Source organism: Astatotilapia calliptera, chromosome 19 (genome assembly GCF_900246225.1).
Source record: "Astatotilapia calliptera chromosome 19, fAstCal1.2, whole genome shotgun sequence".
Classification (NCBI taxonomy): Eukaryota; Metazoa; Chordata; class Actinopteri; order Cichliformes; family Cichlidae; genus Astatotilapia; species Astatotilapia calliptera.
In genome coordinates, this window is record NC_039320.1 from 767,622 (window position 1) to 786,997 (window position 19,376).

The 19,376-nt window shown below is 41.7% G+C and overlaps 1 protein-coding gene across 4 annotated transcripts in view; it reads right to left on the bottom strand.

Annotated features, from left to right (window-relative positions):
• The window catches only part of npas3 (neuronal PAS domain protein 3), a 380,804-nt gene that overhangs the window by 312,040 nt on the left and 49,388 nt on the right, over positions 1 to 19,376 (bottom strand). Inside the window, exon 1 of one of the 4 annotated variants that reach the window (XM_026151152.1) lies at positions 17,593 to 17,693. The exons of the other annotated variants lie outside the window; for them this stretch is intronic. Coding sequence (XP_026006937.1) covers positions 17,593 to 17,597 — 5 coding nt within the window. The 5' untranslated portion in view covers positions 17,598 to 17,693. Of the gene's footprint in view, positions 1 to 17,592; positions 17,694 to 19,376 lie in introns of those variants that run through there. 4 annotated transcript variants of the gene reach the window in all.

Below are 19,376 nucleotides of genomic sequence, written 5' to 3' on the forward strand. Positions count from 1 at the left end.
TATAAAGGGCTAGTTCAACATTTTGGGAAATTCTGCTACTTGTTTTTTTGTCTGAGAGTGAGATTGGAATGTCACTAAAGGTATGATTAGCCAAGCTTTGTATAAATAGTGGAGCCAAGAGGATACAGGTTGTCTGTCTGACGTTGTGGTAGCTGGCTAAGCAAGGTATTCCAGGCCATCCTTTTTTCCAGATGGTTCCTGGGAGATCCTGAAGCAATCCTATGACAGATGAGATATTGTTCCTGTGTGTTCTAGGTGCACCCCAGTTTGAGCATGTGTGGAAAAATCCAAAGGCAACGGCCAGGGAGGCATTCCAACCAAATGCCAGAATCCCTTCAACCGGTTCTTTTTGATGTCAAGAAGCCATGACTCCTGTCCAAGCTGCATCGAGCATCACATCAATTTTGATGGTCTGCATGAAATCAAAGGAAAAATTATGTGAAATTGACATACAGATCAATTCTGGGGGTGAATGATGCAATGATCAAATTTCACTTCCACATGACAGTATGGTACAATGTCATCATTAACGCCGAGGTTGCACCAATGTAGGTCTACCTATCGGCCCACCTTTCCATCACTTGTGAATAAAATCCCAAGATACTGTTAGTGGGAGAACTCTACAACTTTTTAATGAAACACCACGGCCTCAGATTTGGAAATGCACTCATTCTGACCGTTTCACTGCAAACTGCTCCAATGAAGCCAAAGAGACCATGTCAACTGTAAAAAAAAAAAATGGTATTCTGAGGATCTACTTCACACCATAGTTCATTTGTTGAGAACTGCTTACAGCAGATCAGCAAAGATTATTATAACAGTGTTCTGTTTTCCACGTCTAATACTATGTAAGGGTCTAAACTAGCGTGATGTCAATTTCATCCTCAAAAGTGATCATCCAATCAACCCACAGGGAGCCTCAAGCAAGTGGACGCCTAGTGCCAGTCCCAAGCCAGGATAACTGGGAAGGGTTGTGTTCAACGAGAAGTTGGGACAGGATTTGGGTGGTAAGAATTACCAGATGACTGGGAAAGTACAGCTTCAGTATTGAGGGAAATGGGTAAAAATTGTTTGGTGTATCCTTTGGACAGAGGAAAGAAGAAAAAAAGACTTGGTGGTGAAATGAGGAAGTATAGGAAAGTATTCAAATGAAGTAGTAGATAGGAGTACTTGGAGTCCAAATACAGCAACAATAGAGGTGGCACAGGTGGCACACACAAACTCAATTCAAATATAGTAAAGTGATAAATAGGTTTAAATGTAATCATTACCCTGCTCACAATATTCATTTCCCATGAAAAAAAGAACATAGTATTTGCATCTTACTGAGAATGTCAACTTTTAAATATAAAGTGAGAAAAGAAAGTTTCCCTTGTTTTTTTCTTGTTTTAATTAATGCAAAATGTTAAGCGTTTTTAAAATGAGATTTTAAAAATAGCATGTTTCTGCTAACATTTCAGTATTTGCATTTTACAGGTGCAGAAATGACCTCTACAGCTGTTCTATAACTATCCAGAAGTGCTTACATAGAGTAAAATCACTATATAATTCTCACATAGGAGGCAGTCAGTGAATGGACAAACGTGTTCATAGTTTGCAAACAAAAACACAACCTCTTAGCAAGACAGGTATAAAGATCTGCAACAGTGAAAGTCACTACACCTCTCTCTCTGTCAGCCATTAGAGCATTACACATATTACACTGTTCCCTGTACAACCAAACAAATCAATCTTTCTGTAACACTAACACACACACACAGACACAATGTCCTAAGTGCAGGATCAAGACGTTCTCTCTTGGCTGAGTGCCTGGATGGGACGAAGGAAAGAGGTAGCCACACACACACACACACACACACACACACACACACACACACACACACACACACACACACACACACACACACACACACACACACACACACACACACACACACACAAATTACTCTGTGACCTTGTCTGAATGCTGAACACTAAATACTGGTAGAAATCATGAGAGAGAAAGAGGAGAGGGAGATGACACTGTGGGAGAGAGATGGACAGAGGTCAAAGAGGGAAGAAATCAGAGGTGAAGAGCAAGGAAGGGACAGAAGGACAACTAAAAAAGGATTGGTAGGAAAATATGTTTACAAGAAATGAAGGGAAGAAGGATGTTTAAAGGCTGAGTCGGCTTGAGAACAGGACAAATAAACAGCAGAAGTAGTTTGGTGGTGGGAGAGGGGAGAGAAAGACTGAAGAAATGGAGAATGTGATTTCAGGGATAAATGATGAAAGTCAACTTAAAACAAAAGCAGAAAATGGAAGCAGGAAACAAACAGAGTACACAGACAAACAAGAGTGAAAAGAGTGAAGACATAGTGGAAGGAAGAATAAAAAATAAATGAAAAAGAAATATGGAAAAAGAAAGAAAGAGAGAAAGAGAAACAGTATAATGGTCAGGGGAAAATAACAAGAGCATGAGGGTTCCCAGAGTGGCCACTTGACTCCAAAATCTAGTCAATCCCCCGAGACTCCTGGGTTAAACTGCCCAGCTCTTTTGGATTAAAGGTTATGCTTATGACATGTTTACTCTATAAAAAATCATTTTAGCCTCTATAGACAGGAGAAAAAAGAACGATAGGAATGTAAGGAAAATGTCAGGACAAAAAGGAATGGTATGAAAAGGAATGTTGGGCAAAAGACATGAGATGTGAAGAGAATTCTTGACATGAGAAATCAAGAAAACTAATAAACAGAGCGAGCAGAGGTACAGGAGGAATCAAGGAGAGGGAAAAGAAGCAAGGAAAAAAAATAATACAAGCTTCTGTGCAGCAAAGTAAAACTATAATCATAAAATGAACGATTTAATGAACTTAGAAAAACAAATAAAGGAAGACAATAAATCCAACTCCACATATATTTACTTATTGAAAACAAGAATATGTTTTTTATACTGTATTTCAGAAATGGAGACTGGTACAGAGTACTTTCTTTTTATTTATATCTCCTTCTTCTATTTCTTTGTCTTTTTCGCCTTCTTCCTTTTATTGGTTGCCACAGAGGATAATTTACCTCCATGCCTCCCTGACGTCCTCCTTCACTTCATCTATGAATCTTTTCTGAGGTCTTCCTCTTTTCCTCCTGTCTGGCAGCTCATCATCATCATCATCATATCTATCTATCTATCTATCTATCTATCTATCTATCTATCTATCTATCTATCTATATATATATATAAAACTTTGTCACAAAAATACTCATCCTGAGCTGTCCCTCTGATATGCTCATTTCTAATCTTGTCCCTCGTGGTCACTCCCAACAGAAATCTCAGGATTTTCATCTCGGCCTTCTTGTCTTTTTGTCGGTGCCATTGTTGCCAAACCGCAGACCGCAGGTCTCACTGCTGTCTTGTAAACCTTTCCTTTCATTCTTGTTGCTAACCTTCTGTCACAAATTTGAAGTCTTTATTAGATTTTTCAGCTCATATTCACACCTGAGTATTTTTCTGCATAACCTAAAACCATCAGAAGCGAATCATATGCTCACGGCATCTCCCGGCCTCTTTAACCACCATTCTCCTCCTGCACACCCCCACCCCACCCACCCACCCACCCTCCCTCTCTTCGATCAGGCGATTTACAGCGCTCACTTGTTGGGAGACGCCGGCTGTTGTGTGGTGAACAAGTCGCTCCTCTATCAGCGGCCCCCGTTGTCCAGAGCGCTGCGCTGATTTTCATTAGCGATAGCGACTCGCACAAATCAAAAAGTCGAGGCGCTCGGGGTGCCGCGCCACGCTCCTTTAATTTCCTGTTGTTGGGACACTGAAGGATTGTAGGGCAGCTGTGGGAAACAGGAAGCACGATAAAGCCAGCGTGTGGCCGAGGAGAGCATGTGTGGTGTGTGAGCGATTGTGCGCTCAGATGGTTTTGTTGTGTGACTGTTTATGTGTACAATGATGAGGTTGTGTGTGTCTGTGTGTGTGTGTGCGTGAGAGAGAGAGAGAGAGAGACAGTGATCAGGTGACATTAGAGGTCACGCTGAGTCTTCCATTTCCAGAAGCTCTTTCCCCCGTGTGCTTCATAAGAAGCCCATGATGGATCTCTGACCCTCCGCTATATGGTGCCTTTACCTCTGCAGTAAACTCGGCCAACCAGGTTTCCAAGCTGCTCACCACAGTATGTTCCCATGGCAACTATGCTACGCCTGACAAGTAGATGGTGGTGGTAGACCGAGGGGAGGTGGTCTGGGAATTATCACCAGACATCTCTGAAACAGCAGATTAATGTATTAATAATGGGAAACTGTATCGATCTCCACAGAGAAAATCTCCTTCTTTTAGCCTCGCAGATTTTAATTAAAAGCCAGCAGAGCATTATTGCGCTTGTGCAATATTTCTTTTTACAGTATAGTTCAAAACCTTTAATTATAGAAACATTTTCAAGACCTGCGTTGAAACTTTGGCCTTTAGTAACACACATGTCATATGCAGACACACGTGTAATTGTCGAACGCATGCAAAGAGACTTTCGCATGAGCACGCGCTCAAACAGGAGTCGGTGAACTCAACTGACATGACATGAGTGTTTTTTACCAGACTTGGCAAGCAGTGTGTGTGTGTGTGTGTGTGTGTGTGTGTGTGTGTGTGTGTGTGTGTGTGTGTGTGTGTGTGTGTGTGTGTGTGTGCGCGCATTTATGCGAGTGCACCACCTCATCATCCCATTATCTAACACACAGCTGCAGTTTTAGACAACATTTCACCCCGTTTCCCTTTCATTCTCTCAGAGCGTCTCCCTCCCTTCTGTTTGCATACTCTCCCTCCCTTCATCTGACTCTCTCCCATTCTCTGTCTCCACCTTCTCTTGGTGTACCTTTCACAGCTGGCACAAACACAGTAGTAAATAAAAGAAAGATAAAAAAAAAACCACACTTGTCTTTCTGTAATGCTTTTAAATTTAACAGGCAATTTGAGGGGCAGAGCTGCTGACCAAAAGACTGCAGCGACAGGATGTGAGTGGATCTGACTTGTCATTAAGACTAACCCTGAAAAGGCTCAACTGCAGACAGACAGAAGTTCTGTCGTGTATTTATTACATACTTGTGCCATTGTACAAGTATGTAATAAATACACTGGGTGTTTTTATAACCGGTTTATATTTCTCTATTTTTAAAGTTATTCATTTATTCTTAAATCATTTTCCTTATTTCAGACCCTGCACTCTGCCAAACCTCAGCCATGTGTAAACCACAGACCAACTTCCAGAGCTGAAAAATGAAGGCAGAGGTTGTAGTTGCTGTTCCTCTAGGTGACACCAAAAAACAATGACCCACACACCTATCATGTCCAAATGTCCACCTTTAGAGCTTAAAAAAGGATAATTAAAACCTGGTACAAAACTGGTTTTAGCCACTATAGATAGTTTTCCCCTGTTTTAACAATGCTGAATGACATTTTTAAATATTCAAACAATTTCAGTTTGATGCTTTATGTTGGGAAGCAAAGACCCTACAAAAATACAGGGAAAACCCCAGGAATCAGATGATCCCTATGGGCAAGCACCCGGTGACAGTGGGGAGGAAAAACTTCCCTTTAACAGGAAGAAACCTCTGGCAGAACCAGGCTCAGTGAGGGGCAGAGCAATTAATTATAGACTATCTCAGCAGTGCCTCCCAACAAAGTCCATAAGGTCCATATAATGAGGGTTCTGGTGAAAAACCCATTCTTCATATACAGTTTACACTCAGCTTTGCCCCCCAGGAAAAAAAAAAAAGAGAACTGGTACCTCCGTATTTGGTACCGCACTTGACAAATTTGTTGATATCATTATCCAGATTACAACCACATGCCAGTAGCAGTTGTAAATAAGGCCAGATGTTAGGACTCTCAACTGAAATGTTTTGCTGGGGAACTTCGTCTCATTCTTGCAGGCCTTACTGACAAGTTAACATTATTAACTTGTGGAATTGGTGTACACAGTGTTCATAAACCATACATCTACACAAACACAAAGAAAACAATGGCTCCATCAAGAGCAACAAATTTAAAATCATTTATAATTTTAGTCTGAACTTATGGGTGAAAAAGCTGAACCATGACAGGAATGTGCATACACTTGATGCAGAAAAGGCAGATGCAGCCGTGCAGGAGGCACTTGTATCAGCATTTTAAATGCATTATACACACATGAACAGTGAAAGGTACACTTGTACAGAAAATATACATGAAAACATATTGGAAGCTGTGCAAATACTTACACAGAACAAGGCCAGATGTGGTGAAGTGTGAGTGTGAGTGTGCCGGGCAAAATTCAAGCTGTAATGGGCCATGCTAATGAAGCTAGCATCAGGACTAGCATGCCAAATCTGCTACCAGACAGCGCCATTTGACTCCTCTAACTGGATTATGTAAATCTGATGCTCATCACAGCTCAGGGAGGCGGGTAACACATAATTTATACCAGAGAAGAAGAAAAAGAAGAAGGAGCACAAGTGGGGAGTGAATACAAGCAAGCACTCAGAAAAAAGGTATGGTGACAGAGGAACACACAGCTTCACATTCAGCTGTACACTTGTGTGATCTGAACATAGTTAGCACCAAAACTCTGTACTTCCTGACAAATATCCCAATGCAGAACCTAAACTGGAAAGTAGAAAACAGAAAAAGTAAGGAGAGAAGGTGTACAACAAATTTAGACAGGAAGCTGGAGAAACAGAAAAATAATAAGTGCTTGATGAAGAAAACAGAGGAGGGATAGAGGGAAAAATTCAGGAAAGTGTGAGATTCCCACTATCCTTTATATTCTTTTTCTTCCCCAGATTCGTTTTCTTGTCTCTATTCTTCTCTTTTATCTACCTTAACCCATCTTACCTGTGTTTCATCTCATTATTCTCTCACCCAGCCTTTTTCCCTTCTTCTTTTGAAATCCTTCTTCTTACTTTCTGTCTTCTTTCTATCATCCTGCCATCCCTTCCTTTTTCTATATCATTCTGTCCTTCCTTTCCAGTCCTGTTTGCTGGCTTTTACTTGTTTTACATAAGATACAATGAATTAGTGACACCTACTCAAGAGTGTCTCTTTTCTCATTTTCTACTTTTTACTTGCTAAGATATCCATTCTGTTCCCAGATCTTAGGAAGAAAGTTTCTGCTTGCCATTTCATGAATCTTCTGCCATCTTTTGATTTATATTCTTTGCGCCGCTGTCCACGTTTCAGTCCCTTCTGTTTTTCCTCTTATTTCCTTGTTTGCTCAGTGCTTTCCCTTCCTCTTCCCTTGCAATCTTATCCTCTTTCCTTGTTCACTTTTCTCTTTTTGGACACTTTTATGTCCTTTCTGTGTATTTTCCCTTCACTGTCCCCATTGCGCTTCTCTCCTCCCCAAGTCCCTCTGTTTTTGTTCTCCCGCCTCTCTCCGTCGTGTAACTCTAACACACTCGTCAAAGTTTGCTGTAATTTATAACAAAACACTTCAAAGTGAGTACAAAAGATGACAGGGAGCTGAATGGGGGGGCCGGGGATGGGGGGGGGGGGCAAAGGTTTATGTTTGTGTGTGGCACTGGTGAAGGAAACGAGGGGAGGTAAAGGAGGAGGAGGAGGCGAGGAGGAGGAAGTTATGCTGGGAGGCAGAGTAGTAAATTGTTCCATTTTTGCAGGTAATCTAAATGCTAACTAGAGGCAACTTATCACCAGAATGGATTTCCGACCATCTGTTCAAATAACAGGGGATTTGTCCGATGGCAAGCACAAGAATGGGATGATGGCGGGAAGATTAGGCGATGGTGACGGCAACGCCATGTGCCTCGTCTCTACAGTCGCGGCTTCAGAGAAAAAAAACTGAAAGAAGAAAAGAGAGAGGGGGGAAAAAATGTATTTTGTGCAAACAAGAACAGATGACGCCCTTACAATTACACCTGTCAGGAGCTCTGCAAAGCAATCGATCTCTGAGGCAGCCGAGCGATGCTCTCTCTCTCTCTCTTTCTACTTCATAGCGAAATGATTTTCTCTCTTTTTTTCCTCCTTCACCCTCCCTCTATTTCTAACGCTCTTTCTCTATTTTTCCTTTCATTCTTATGCTCTCTCCATCGTGAGCTCTTCTTAAACAATTTGCAGGGAAAAATGCTTTTTTGATTGATGACAAGACGACATTTGACTTTTCACTCACTGTTGCGAGGGAAGGAAACAAGGGAAGAGGAGAGTGAGGAAAGGAGGAAAGGAGACGCATAAAGGCCAGAGGAACGAAGGAGCTAGGAGGGACTGAGTAGAGAAAACAGTAGAGTGGTAGGAAGTAAGGACACGGGGATAAAAGAAAAAGTGACACAAGATGGAGCAGCGTGGAGCAGTTAAGGAAGGAGAAGAGAAAAAAGGAGGAACAAACTGGAATAAACAGAAGACAGATGGGGAGAATGCAAATAAAGATATAATAGGTACCAAAAAGACAAAAGCATGAAGACATGAGGAAGAAATAAAGGAAAAAGAAGGAAAATAAATACATAGAAGATAACTTGATAACTTGGGGAGTGAGAAGAGGAAATTGGAAAAGAGAAGAAAGGGGATGGAGTGAAGGTTGATAAAAAAAAAACTGAGATGAGGAGAGAGGAAAGGAAGGACAGAATAAAGAGATAAAAAATTAGTGAAAGGGACTGGCATCAAACAGTAAAAGGAGGATAAAGTGAAAGAAGGTAGAGGATTCTAGAAAAGAGGATTAAGGTGAGAAAGACAAGGGAGTGAGGGATGAGGTGAGACGGAGAGAGAGTTGACAATAAATGACACAGAGCAGGAGCAAAAGAGGGTGAGAGAGGTCTCCAACAGCAAAAGGAAAGAGAGGAGAAGGGACAAAGATGTTGAGGAAAAGTGAGAGGGAGGAAGAGTAATTAATGGAGAGAGACAATTAATGAAAGGGAGAGAGGGAGAGAGGGATGCAGGGGAAGAATAGCGGGGTGACAGAGCGTGCAGTTTACTGGCCCAGGAAGTGTTCTCAGGCTGCAGGCCAATCGGCTTGGCTCAATCCCCCGTGTCACTAACAGCCCATTGGCCGATGAAAGCCGTCCTTTATTCGCTATTTCAATCGACGCCTCACACCATCAAAGAAGAGCCGTTTATCTTTCCCTTCCATCGCCCACACACACAACTTCCCCCTCTTTCTCTCTCTCAGACCCTTGATCCGTCTCTCCTCCTCTCTTTTTCTGCAGCTACATTCACAATTTGTCTCTCCGTCTCCAAAAATGCCTTTGGACGATAAAAGAGAACAAATAAAAACCTCCAGGTTCAGCAAATGTGGAGACAAACCAAATCTAATTCTGCTTTTTTCCTCCCTACACACAAAACTGCAGCTGCAGACGAGTATTTCCGTCCTCGACCGGTGCTCCGTTCCCAAAGGCCCAGAGAGTTGCAGAGCTTTAACTCTGTTATTCCTCTTAAGCACAAAGGTAAATGCAACCTTAACAGGAGGTTAGTAATGAAATCCTTTTCTTGACATTAAGAGTGGACCGGAAACCCACATTCCACCTTAACTGGAGCTTTGCTGCACCTCAAAACACTTATCTCCATGTTACCAAAATACTGCAAGGTCCTACTGCTGCCCAGGTCTGAAATCCATCTTCTAAGAAGAATTTACTTCCCTTTATTTTTTACTCTACCTGAAAGTAAGTAAGTGAAAGCCTGGAAGTCTGCATTTACTTTACCAAAAGACTCAAACACACCTTGGAAAACAGCAGCATTACCTTTGTTACCAGAAGGTCAAATACCACCACCATGACATTTAGCAGGTCGGTAACAGAAACTTTTCTTGAATATTTATGAACAATTTTAACGTCATTCCACTTTAATAAGAAGTTAACAGCAAATGTCTTGGTGGAGGTTTCAAACCAAAGAGAGAAAGCCACGATAGAGCAGCCCATGCCAGATTCCTACAGCTACTTGATGCTGTTAGCTGAAATTTAAAATCTAAAAAAGCTTGACTCCTGTCTCCCAGTATTAGTAAGTATTAATAAAGGATTTGGTTAGAAACCAACATTTCATTTTGGCATATAAACTTCTTCAGGACAGATTTATTGACATAAAACTGGGTTTTGGCTTAAAAAAAGTGCTGTCAGTATTCACAAAGAGAGCATAGTGACAGGATTGTGTATAAGATGTGGGAACTCAGAGATCTTTTTGTGACTAACCCTGCTACATGTGTATTTCTGTTAGTTCCTTTATGAACGTGCAAAACAGAGTGTTTTAATCAAGCACAGCAACTGATATAACAAACATTTACGACAGGCAGTGTACCCCTAACTGAGCCGATATTTAACGCCAAAAAAGCAAGTCATATTTTTTTTTTACTTGAAATTAACTGACTGTGTTTACAACAGGACAACTTTTGTAAATGACCCGTAAAACTAACCAGACCTATGAGTGCTATTTGGGGATTGCGCTCACATGCTATTTTGCGCCGTTCAGTAAATCTGGCCTTCTGCCTCTTCTTTGTCTAACTGTCTTTACAGCATGTTAACCAAAAGGCTGATATCCTGATGATCTTTTTTCCAAATCCACATCAAATTCACACAGGCAAACTGGGAATACACTTATTAAAATGTGAATTAAACCAGTAGCAGAAAAAGTTCCCAGTTAAACTATATTAGAAGTAATATCCATCCATCCATCTTCTTCCGCTAATCCGGGGCTGGGTTGCAGGGGCAGCAGCCTAAGCAGAGGAGCCCAGATCTCCCTCTCCCCAGCCACCTCCTCCAGATTGTCCGGGGGAACACCAAGGAGTTCCCAGACCAGCCGAAAGATATAATCTCTCCAGCGTGTCCTGGGTCTGCCCCGGAACACCTCACCCAGGAGGCGCCCAGGAAGCATCCTTGCCAGATGCCCAAGCCACCTCAACTGGCTCCTTTCGACATGGAGGAGCAAAGGCTCCACTCTGAGCCCCGCCTGGATGGAACAACATGAATAACAAATTTTCAGCAAATTCTTCTTTAAAAATTTAAAACTAACTAAAGAGATGTTTCATTACACAACCACTGTACCATATGGACCATATGTACCATTCCTCATTCAATTCACCCAAGTTAGAAAGTACTTTTCTAAATAACTACCCTGTCTCGTCCTACCTGCCAACATCACAGTGGCAATTTGTTAGCAAAATCTTTTTTTCAAGCTAAATACAAAGAAACTTGACGATCCTTAAGTACTTTATAATATTTCAACTAATTTAGCCTATTATTAGTACTGCATTTCCTTAAAGTGGCCTGGAGTGGTGCAGTGAACTATTTTTTGTGTATTTTGTGTTATTTTTTCCCCTCTCATTCTTCTTTCTAATGCATGTCATTACTCACTGCAGACGGGAAGACATACGGTCTCCATATTCACCTGTTTACCCACAACACTGAGCCGTTTTACGACTTCCAGCTTAAACCCATGAATCATCAAACTCCGAGCTCAACTCCCATTCTTCCTGTCATTTACCGTCCCAGAATTTTTCTGAAGGTTTAAATCGCAGTGAAGGCCATGAGACTCAAAACTTTAAAATATATAGAAAAATCAACAAGCACTCAAACTAAAGTTGGATTAGTTTTGATCTGTAGATGACCTCTCACCTCTCCCATTTTGCTTCAGTTTTATATGCTCATAAAACATTAATTCCACACTGAATTCGGGCATTATGGATGGCAATGTACTAAGGATGTGGAAGGAAAGCGAACAAGAAAACCAGAAGTGAAGCAGCTTTGTGTGTGTGTGTGTGTGTGTGTGTGTGTGTGTGTGTGTGTGTGTGTGTGTGTGTGTGTGTGTGTGTGTGTGTGTGTGTGTGTGTGGCAGTTTCTTAATCTAATGCCATGCAGAGGAAATAGAGCAGAGCTGGACATCCTTGACACACACTGACTCAATACCAAGACCTAACACTTTATCATCTGCAGTACCTGGACATGCCGTCTGTGACTCTGAGAGGATGTGTGCGCATATATGTGTGTGTGGCCCTGGGCGCTGTGAGGATGGGCAGTAGTTATTAACCTGCTGCCCAATTTCTGTCACGGCTGCTTTGTGGCTGCAAGCAGAGATGTTGAGTGTGTGTGTCTGTGTGTGTGTGTCTACTATGGAGGGACTCTTCCTTAGTGAAGTTATTACCAGAGTCCGACTCTTAGAAATGACTGAATGAATGTCACTAAAGGGAATGATTGAGTTAGTGTGATTGAGCTTTGGTGCAAACTGATGTGGTAACACTGTGTGACTTAACAAGGTATACGGCCAAATATATCAACAGAGCAATGAGTGTTTTTATTTATATGAAAGGGATAAAGGAAAGTTATAAAAAATGATTGCTAGTCAGGGACCTGGTCAGTTAATTATACATATATACACACTTAGTCTGTTTGCATTGTGGCTGCTTATGTTCAACTTCAGGAAATGTTTGCTTATGTTTGGTTTTGCTTGATGTCTGAATATGAACCTCAGGCATCTCTCTGCATGTAGTTCCCTGTTTAACCTTTCTCTGTTTGCTTTGTATGCCCGTGTTTGGCTTTGTGCAGTTCTATGAGCTTTGAGTGGTTTTTGAGTGTTGCACCTATGACCAAACTTAGGTTGAGACAGTCTTGTCTCAGTAATCCCATACAAACATACTCAGCAGTTGTTACACATCTACTAGTACTGAAGAAAAACTATCATCTTAACACATTAGCTTTACAGCCTCTGTGCTTAAGTAACAGACTGTCACTCGTTTTTCCTGATAGATCTTTCAAATTTTCTTCAACCCCAGTTCCAAAAAACTTGCAATGCTCTTTAAAATAAAAGATAAACAGAACTAAAAATAGGTCTGTGAAGGTTCTCAGTCATCCAGGTCAGCGTAGTCAAAGGAGCTTGCAAAGAAAAGCGTCTGGACTTCTTTAAGTTGCTTGAAGACGTTTCACCTCTCATCCGAGAAGCTTCTTCAGTTCTAAGGTCAAATGGCGGGGAGTCCCAGATATAAACCTAGTGGGAGTATCCCCCCACAGAGGGACAAAAGGACCCCCTGATGATCCTCTAATCGCCTGAGCCAAGGTGTGAAACTGGGTGTGGGTCCCAATCAACTTTCGGGTGAGTTCATTGTGAAACCTGGCCACACCTTATCATGCGAATTCCTGAGGTCAGATGGCCCAGGATGTGAGTGGGTGTTAAGGCGTCTGGGGAGGGAACTCCTCCCCTGACCTTTGTCCTTAAGATGCAGATGGACTGCTGAGTCTTGTCCTGTGGAGGTGGCTCTTCTGTGTTGTGCCATGCGCTTGTGAAGTGGACTTAACACAGACTTAACAATGTGGTGTATGCTGTACAGTGCAGCGAGGAATGCTCAGACCTCTACATTGGAGAGACCAAACAGCCACTTCACAAGTGCATGGCCCAACATAGAAGAGCCACCTCCACAGGACAAGACTCAGCTGTCCATCTGCATCTTAAGGATAAAGGACACTCTTTGAGGATGCCAATGTTCACATTTTGGACAGAGAGGACAGATGGTTTGAAAGAGGAGTGAAAGAAGCCATCTATGTCCACTGTGAGCGACCATCTTTGAACAGAGGCGGGGGTTTACGACACCAACTGTCTGCCATCTATAATCCAGTTTTGAGATCCCTCCCCAGACGCCTTAACGCCCACTCACATCCTGGGCCATCTGACCTCAGGAATTCGCATGATAAGGTGTGGCCAGGTTTCACAATGAACTCACCCGAAACTCGGGCTGATTGGGACCCACACCCAGTTTCACACCTTGGCTCAGGCGATTAGAGGATCATCAGGGGGTCCTTTTGTCCCTCTGTGGGGGGATACTCCCACTAGGTTTATATCTGGGACTCCCCACCATTTGACCTTAGAACTGAAGAAGCTTCTTGGATGAGAGGTGAAACGTCTTCAAGCAACTTAAAGAAGTCCATACGTTTTTCTTTCCAAGCTCCTTTGAAAGTAAAAATATATAAAGTAAAAGAAAAAACTGGATGAATATCTTGCAACCAATTAGATTAACTGACAACAGGTCAGTAACATGACTGGGCAGAGGTTCATCTAATCTGGAGAAATCTCTGTGCGCAGGAGGGCAAATGTGGGCAAATGTGAGCAAGATGTGGGTCAAAGCTCCTTCAAAATGGACTGAGGTGAAGTGTAAAGTCCCATACGCTTGTTTTTTTTTTTTAAATATATTTATCACAGCAACTTTTTTAGGAATTGAGGTATATATATCAGATATCCAATAAATTTATTAGAAGCCCTGAATCACAAATTGGCTTAACCTGCAAAGTTAGAGATCTGTTGGTTTAGAGTCACATTCGTGAGATGATCTAATGTTACAACCCATCCCTGGTTGTCAGTATATGACTGTGTGAAAATGAAAGAAAGTAATAGTGTATATTTCATTGAGTGACAGAATAGCTTGTCACCCATTGCCCACTAACTAGTGGGGAGTACAGAGGGTCAGCTCAGTGGCTTTTATAATGGACTGACCATAAATCATACTTTTTGAACTCATTTAGGTTCTGCAAAGTACTTTAAAACCTTTATCTCATTCACACACTCTAACAAACACATACATACACAAGTGCTGGCCTGCAATTAGGAAAATTGTATGATGATGACAAATTAGGAGCTTGTATGATGTCTTGCTTATTCTAAGTGATTCTGACCAATCAAAAGCTAATAAAATTTTTGTATAACTGGTAAAAACCAACACAGCAATATGGGACTGTATTTAACCTGACAGAATAATAGTGCAATATATATGTCCCCTGCCAAACACCTGAGATAAATAAAAATAATAAAAACAAATTAATTAAATGAATATCTGTCTGTGGGGGTAAAACAACACAAGAGGCATCTACAATATGAGAGTACACATATCAGTATCCATGAATGACTTCAAGCTTCCCCCGTCCTTGAAAAAGTACCATTATTAGTTGTGATTTGCTACTATCAATCATTCTGAAAGAAAGACTGTCAGAGACTGCCACCTTTTTTCACATGGACAGAGATGAAACTCATTGATTCAAATGCAGATCTCAGACAGAGCAAAAAAACGTCAAGTCACAATCATAAAGATTTAATCCCCGGTGCTTTCGCAAATGTAGTCTCACAAACAGAGCTGTTGTATCGGTGTGGTTTTCGGCAAAATGTGTGTGCGTCAGTGTCTGTGCGTCGTGAATTCTCCCATAACCATTACATGCCACAATGGAGCAGAAAGGCTGCTGGTTTATCTTCTGATCAATGCTGCGAGCTGTCAAGCCACAAACACACACCCTCGTGTACTTACACCCCCTCTAGTTCACCCCGTGCTCACTCACTAATGCTCTCTCTTAAACATACACACACGCACACATTTACTCAGACCCCTGCAGTGAAAATGTAGTTATGCTGATTGCATTTGTGTGCGTTTTTTCCCCCTCAACAGACTGTCAGCCTGTCAGGCTGAAATGCTCTGACAGGCTCGGCTGGAGGAAACTCTGCGGCATCATGGAGACCAGCGAGAGATTAAACTGCATAACAAATGTCCATTTACACTCCAAAGCCTCCAGTTAACATACACTTCATCTCAACTCATGTTCAATGCCCAAGACCTCGAAGGTTTCAGCGCTCATTAAAATCTGAATTATGATGGCTTTGCATTTTTGTGTTTGTATTGTCAGGAATCTCTTGACCTTTGGACTCTTTCTACTGCGATAGTAGTGATGGAGCTGTAGTAAAAGCTAGATTGCTAATATTAGAGGTGCTGTGAGGGAAAAAACCAAGCAAACCCTAAAATTATCCAGTCTCTGATTGTTTCAAATAATCTCAGAAAAGTCACTGTTAAGTATTTCAAGTATGTCAAGTTTTGCCAAAGGATGTCTCTTGTCAAGTGTTACTACTCTGAGGGAAATTCAAGCATAAAGTCAAATCAGAAAAATCACGTTTTAAAAGTATTGTCAGAGTGTCAACTTTTTGAGAGCGTGTCAGTTGTCAAGGTTTGTCAAAGCAACTCATCAAATGATTTTTGCAGTCTCGAGGGCAATTTGGGTTTGAAAAGCCAGACTTAGTCAAACCAAAGGAAACGTCAGGTAAGCCACATCTGAAGTCACGTCTTTAAAAGAACGTCACGACTAAGTCAGTCAAGAAAACCCTTTTGTCCATTTTCTGAATATGTAAATTAGACTCCAAGTCACCTGTTATGTCAGCTGAGTGTTTCGTACACAAACCTAACCCTTTTTAATTATTCTAATCAGTTTCTTTCAGTCCAATATTTTATCATGTAAAATGCAAAAATCTAGGGATGTTTTTGCCTCAAAGTATTAAATTGGATCAGTTTCTTGGGGAATCAAACTCGCTTCACCAGCACTCAACCCAAAGTACATCTCATAGTCCTTTTTTGAAGAACGAAATATTGATTTTAGTTCTGTATTCTGTTACAGTTTCTACTTAAATAGATGATAATTAGAATACAGTTACTTTGTTGAAATAAATGGATTACAAAGCGGTCTTTTCCTGTTTCATATGTTAGGCTATGAAACTACCCGGAGCCAGCATAACAGAGGCAGCAGTGCACGGGCAGGAATGCATTTCTTACTTGCAAATTCTAACACCACTTCACATTTAAAGAAGACAGGGATAGGTGAAATCTGACCGTGCAATGCAACTTTTGTTTTCCAACAACCAAGCTGCTCTCAGCATCAAAAGACTCCAACCTAAAGAAACATCTTGGTGTAAGTTCTTTATTTGAAAACTAACGTTAGCTTACTGCAACTACCTTGTTTTAGTTGTAGCTACCTGGGTTATGTGCCACTTCAGTATCTTCGATGTACTATTGCTGTGTGATTTATTACTATTGGTGAAGGCTGCATTACAAGCTGCTAGCTGCAAATAATCATGTGCAGTTCTGATAGCAGACAGAAAGAAAACATATTACTGATACAGAAAGTTTTCTATACGAGATCACTGCAAACAGTAAAGCCTTACCTGATGTCCGCCCCACTGTTACTCATTTTATATTAAGATTTAAAAATCTAGTTGGTATTGCTCTCAGAACTGCACAGGATTATTTGCAGCTAACAGGTTGTTAATGCTATCCATCAAGTCTACAGTCTGCAATCTATGAACTAACCCCAGCTAACGCCAGCTAACAATGTTAGCTCGGTGGCAGGTAGCCTTCAGTAATAGTAATAAATCACACAACAATAGTACATTCATGTAGTTGCAAAAAGCATGACAATATATCAAGTAATCCAAAGTATTCAGAATTAAGTTGCTCACATTGACTAACTTAATGAAAGATGTAACTAACTACATTTTGTTTTTCCATAAATGTGCTCACAGAAATCTGGCTAAAGATTTCTCAGTTGGATACTGACGTTCAGTAAAATTGCACTGAGCAATGGAACGAGGAAAATGTCAGTCAAGGTAAAAAAAAAGAAAAAATATGTTAACAAATATTTTGCTAATTTGGTGGGAGCACACTCGACATCAGGATGAGAGATGTCATCCTGACATCTGCCACGAGAGACTTCAAACTACACACTTCATTCTCTGACTCTACTTCTTTTTTAAAGTATTTAGTCATGCACAAGTCAGTCCAGAGCGCCTTTTAAGCAGTTAATCTACAGTGCTGTACATACACTTACTAGATATGCAGAGATGGAATCTCACACACTTACGTCATGCTGCTGGTGTCACGGTCCCCGTGTCTCTCTGGCTGGCCAACGCTGGCTACAGGTTTTGTTGTTGTTCGTTTTGGTTTTCTCTGTCTCTCCTCCTCCTCTCTGCCTGGGTGGAGCTCGATACGGGCTCTCGCTCTTGGCCCACGCACCCGTGTGATGGTGTCCACCTGCGGCTGATCTGGCTGATTTCCCCAGCTGCTATTTAAGGCAGTGGCACAGAGCAGCTCACCGCTGGAACGTTGAACCACCTGAGTTCGTGCTCGCGGCTTATTCGAAGAAGTTTTGTCTGTTTTTCCTGTTGTGGAACTAACCGTGAACTTCTTGTCTGTAGATTCTGGACCGAATCACCGGACCTGTCCAAGTGGGGCAGTGTGTGGAGCGTTGGAGCGAGTGCGGCTGAGGAGGAGTGCGTGTGTGCGGAGGAGCGGTGGCGGTGACTGAGTGGAAAAGGAAGCGTGTGTGTGTTTGCACCCCCCCCCCCCCCCTTCTCTCCTTGGAGCCCTGGACCCCCTCCCAACTCACTGTACATATATTTTGCACTAAGGTGATCCCTATTGTAAATAAATCCCCTTTTTGTTTCCTTGAAAAGAACTGTCTGCGCGTGAGTCCGTTCAGTAGCCATGACAGCTGGTGCTGCTGTACATTCACCAGGTGTGGCTTTGCCTTGCAGCGGTGGGGAATACAGGCAAAACTCAGCATTCCTCTGAGATCTCCTGCCTCGATCTGTCGCTTTTTAAAAATGGAAGGAGAGGGTCAAAATCCCCACAGTATCACACTTTGTTGAACGAGAAAAATAAGATCCGATTTTGTTCAGTTAACCTGGATGTATTTAACTGATCCAACCCCAAACAGTGTCCTTAATATAAAGAACAATATTCCTTCTGCATTTCCAACATGTAAATCAACATTTCACAGTTTATAGGAACAGAAAACCTGCCAGAGCTGTATACATCAGCAGTGTGCTTCAGTATTTGGATGAGTGAGGATGATGATTCTTGGTTTACATGAGATATCTTAGGTTGCAGTGCAATTAGACTCATGACATGTGACTAGTACAAAGGCTCTCCATCAGAAACCCTTTAATGTTAAATCATAATTCTTTGTTTGGGACCAAAAACTTTAGATCTCTTCTGTTTTCTCCTTAACTTATTTTAAGTTTTGATCAGATCTTTCAGTTTATTTAAAATCACTTTTCCACCCTGGAGAAAGGTGGCTTGCCTGCTACAGGTTGTGAATGAACTGTGGAGAGTTCATATATCTCTGTGTCTTCCTCATGAGTGGGGGACAAGTGGAGGAAACAAATTGGTGCAGCATTGGCAGCGACCATTGTGGTGGGAGAGAGCTGAGAATGAAGGTGAAGCCATTGATTTACTGGTCTATCTTCGTTCCTACCCTCAAATTAGCTTCCTCCAAAGGGTGCCTATGCTCACTTTTCGAGATACGGCGAGGAGCTCGGTCATTTGGTTGGGGCTCAGAGTAGAGCTGCTGCTTCAGCTCAAAAGGCCAATTGAGGTTTGGGCATCTGGCTAAAAGGCCTCCTCAACACCTCCTAAGCGTGGTATTTCAGGCATGTCCAGTAAGGTTCCCAAGATACACTACAAAGATTAGGACTTTCAGCTGGTTTGGGTCTGACGGAAAATAAAATGTCAGAATAGCTAGGGTAGGTGGCTGGGGGGGAGGCTTGTTTCTCTCCTATTTAGATTGGTTAAGTGACTAAGAAAATGATGATGATGGAAAGAAAATCAGAAATTTGATATATTGAGACACTTGAGAGTACATTT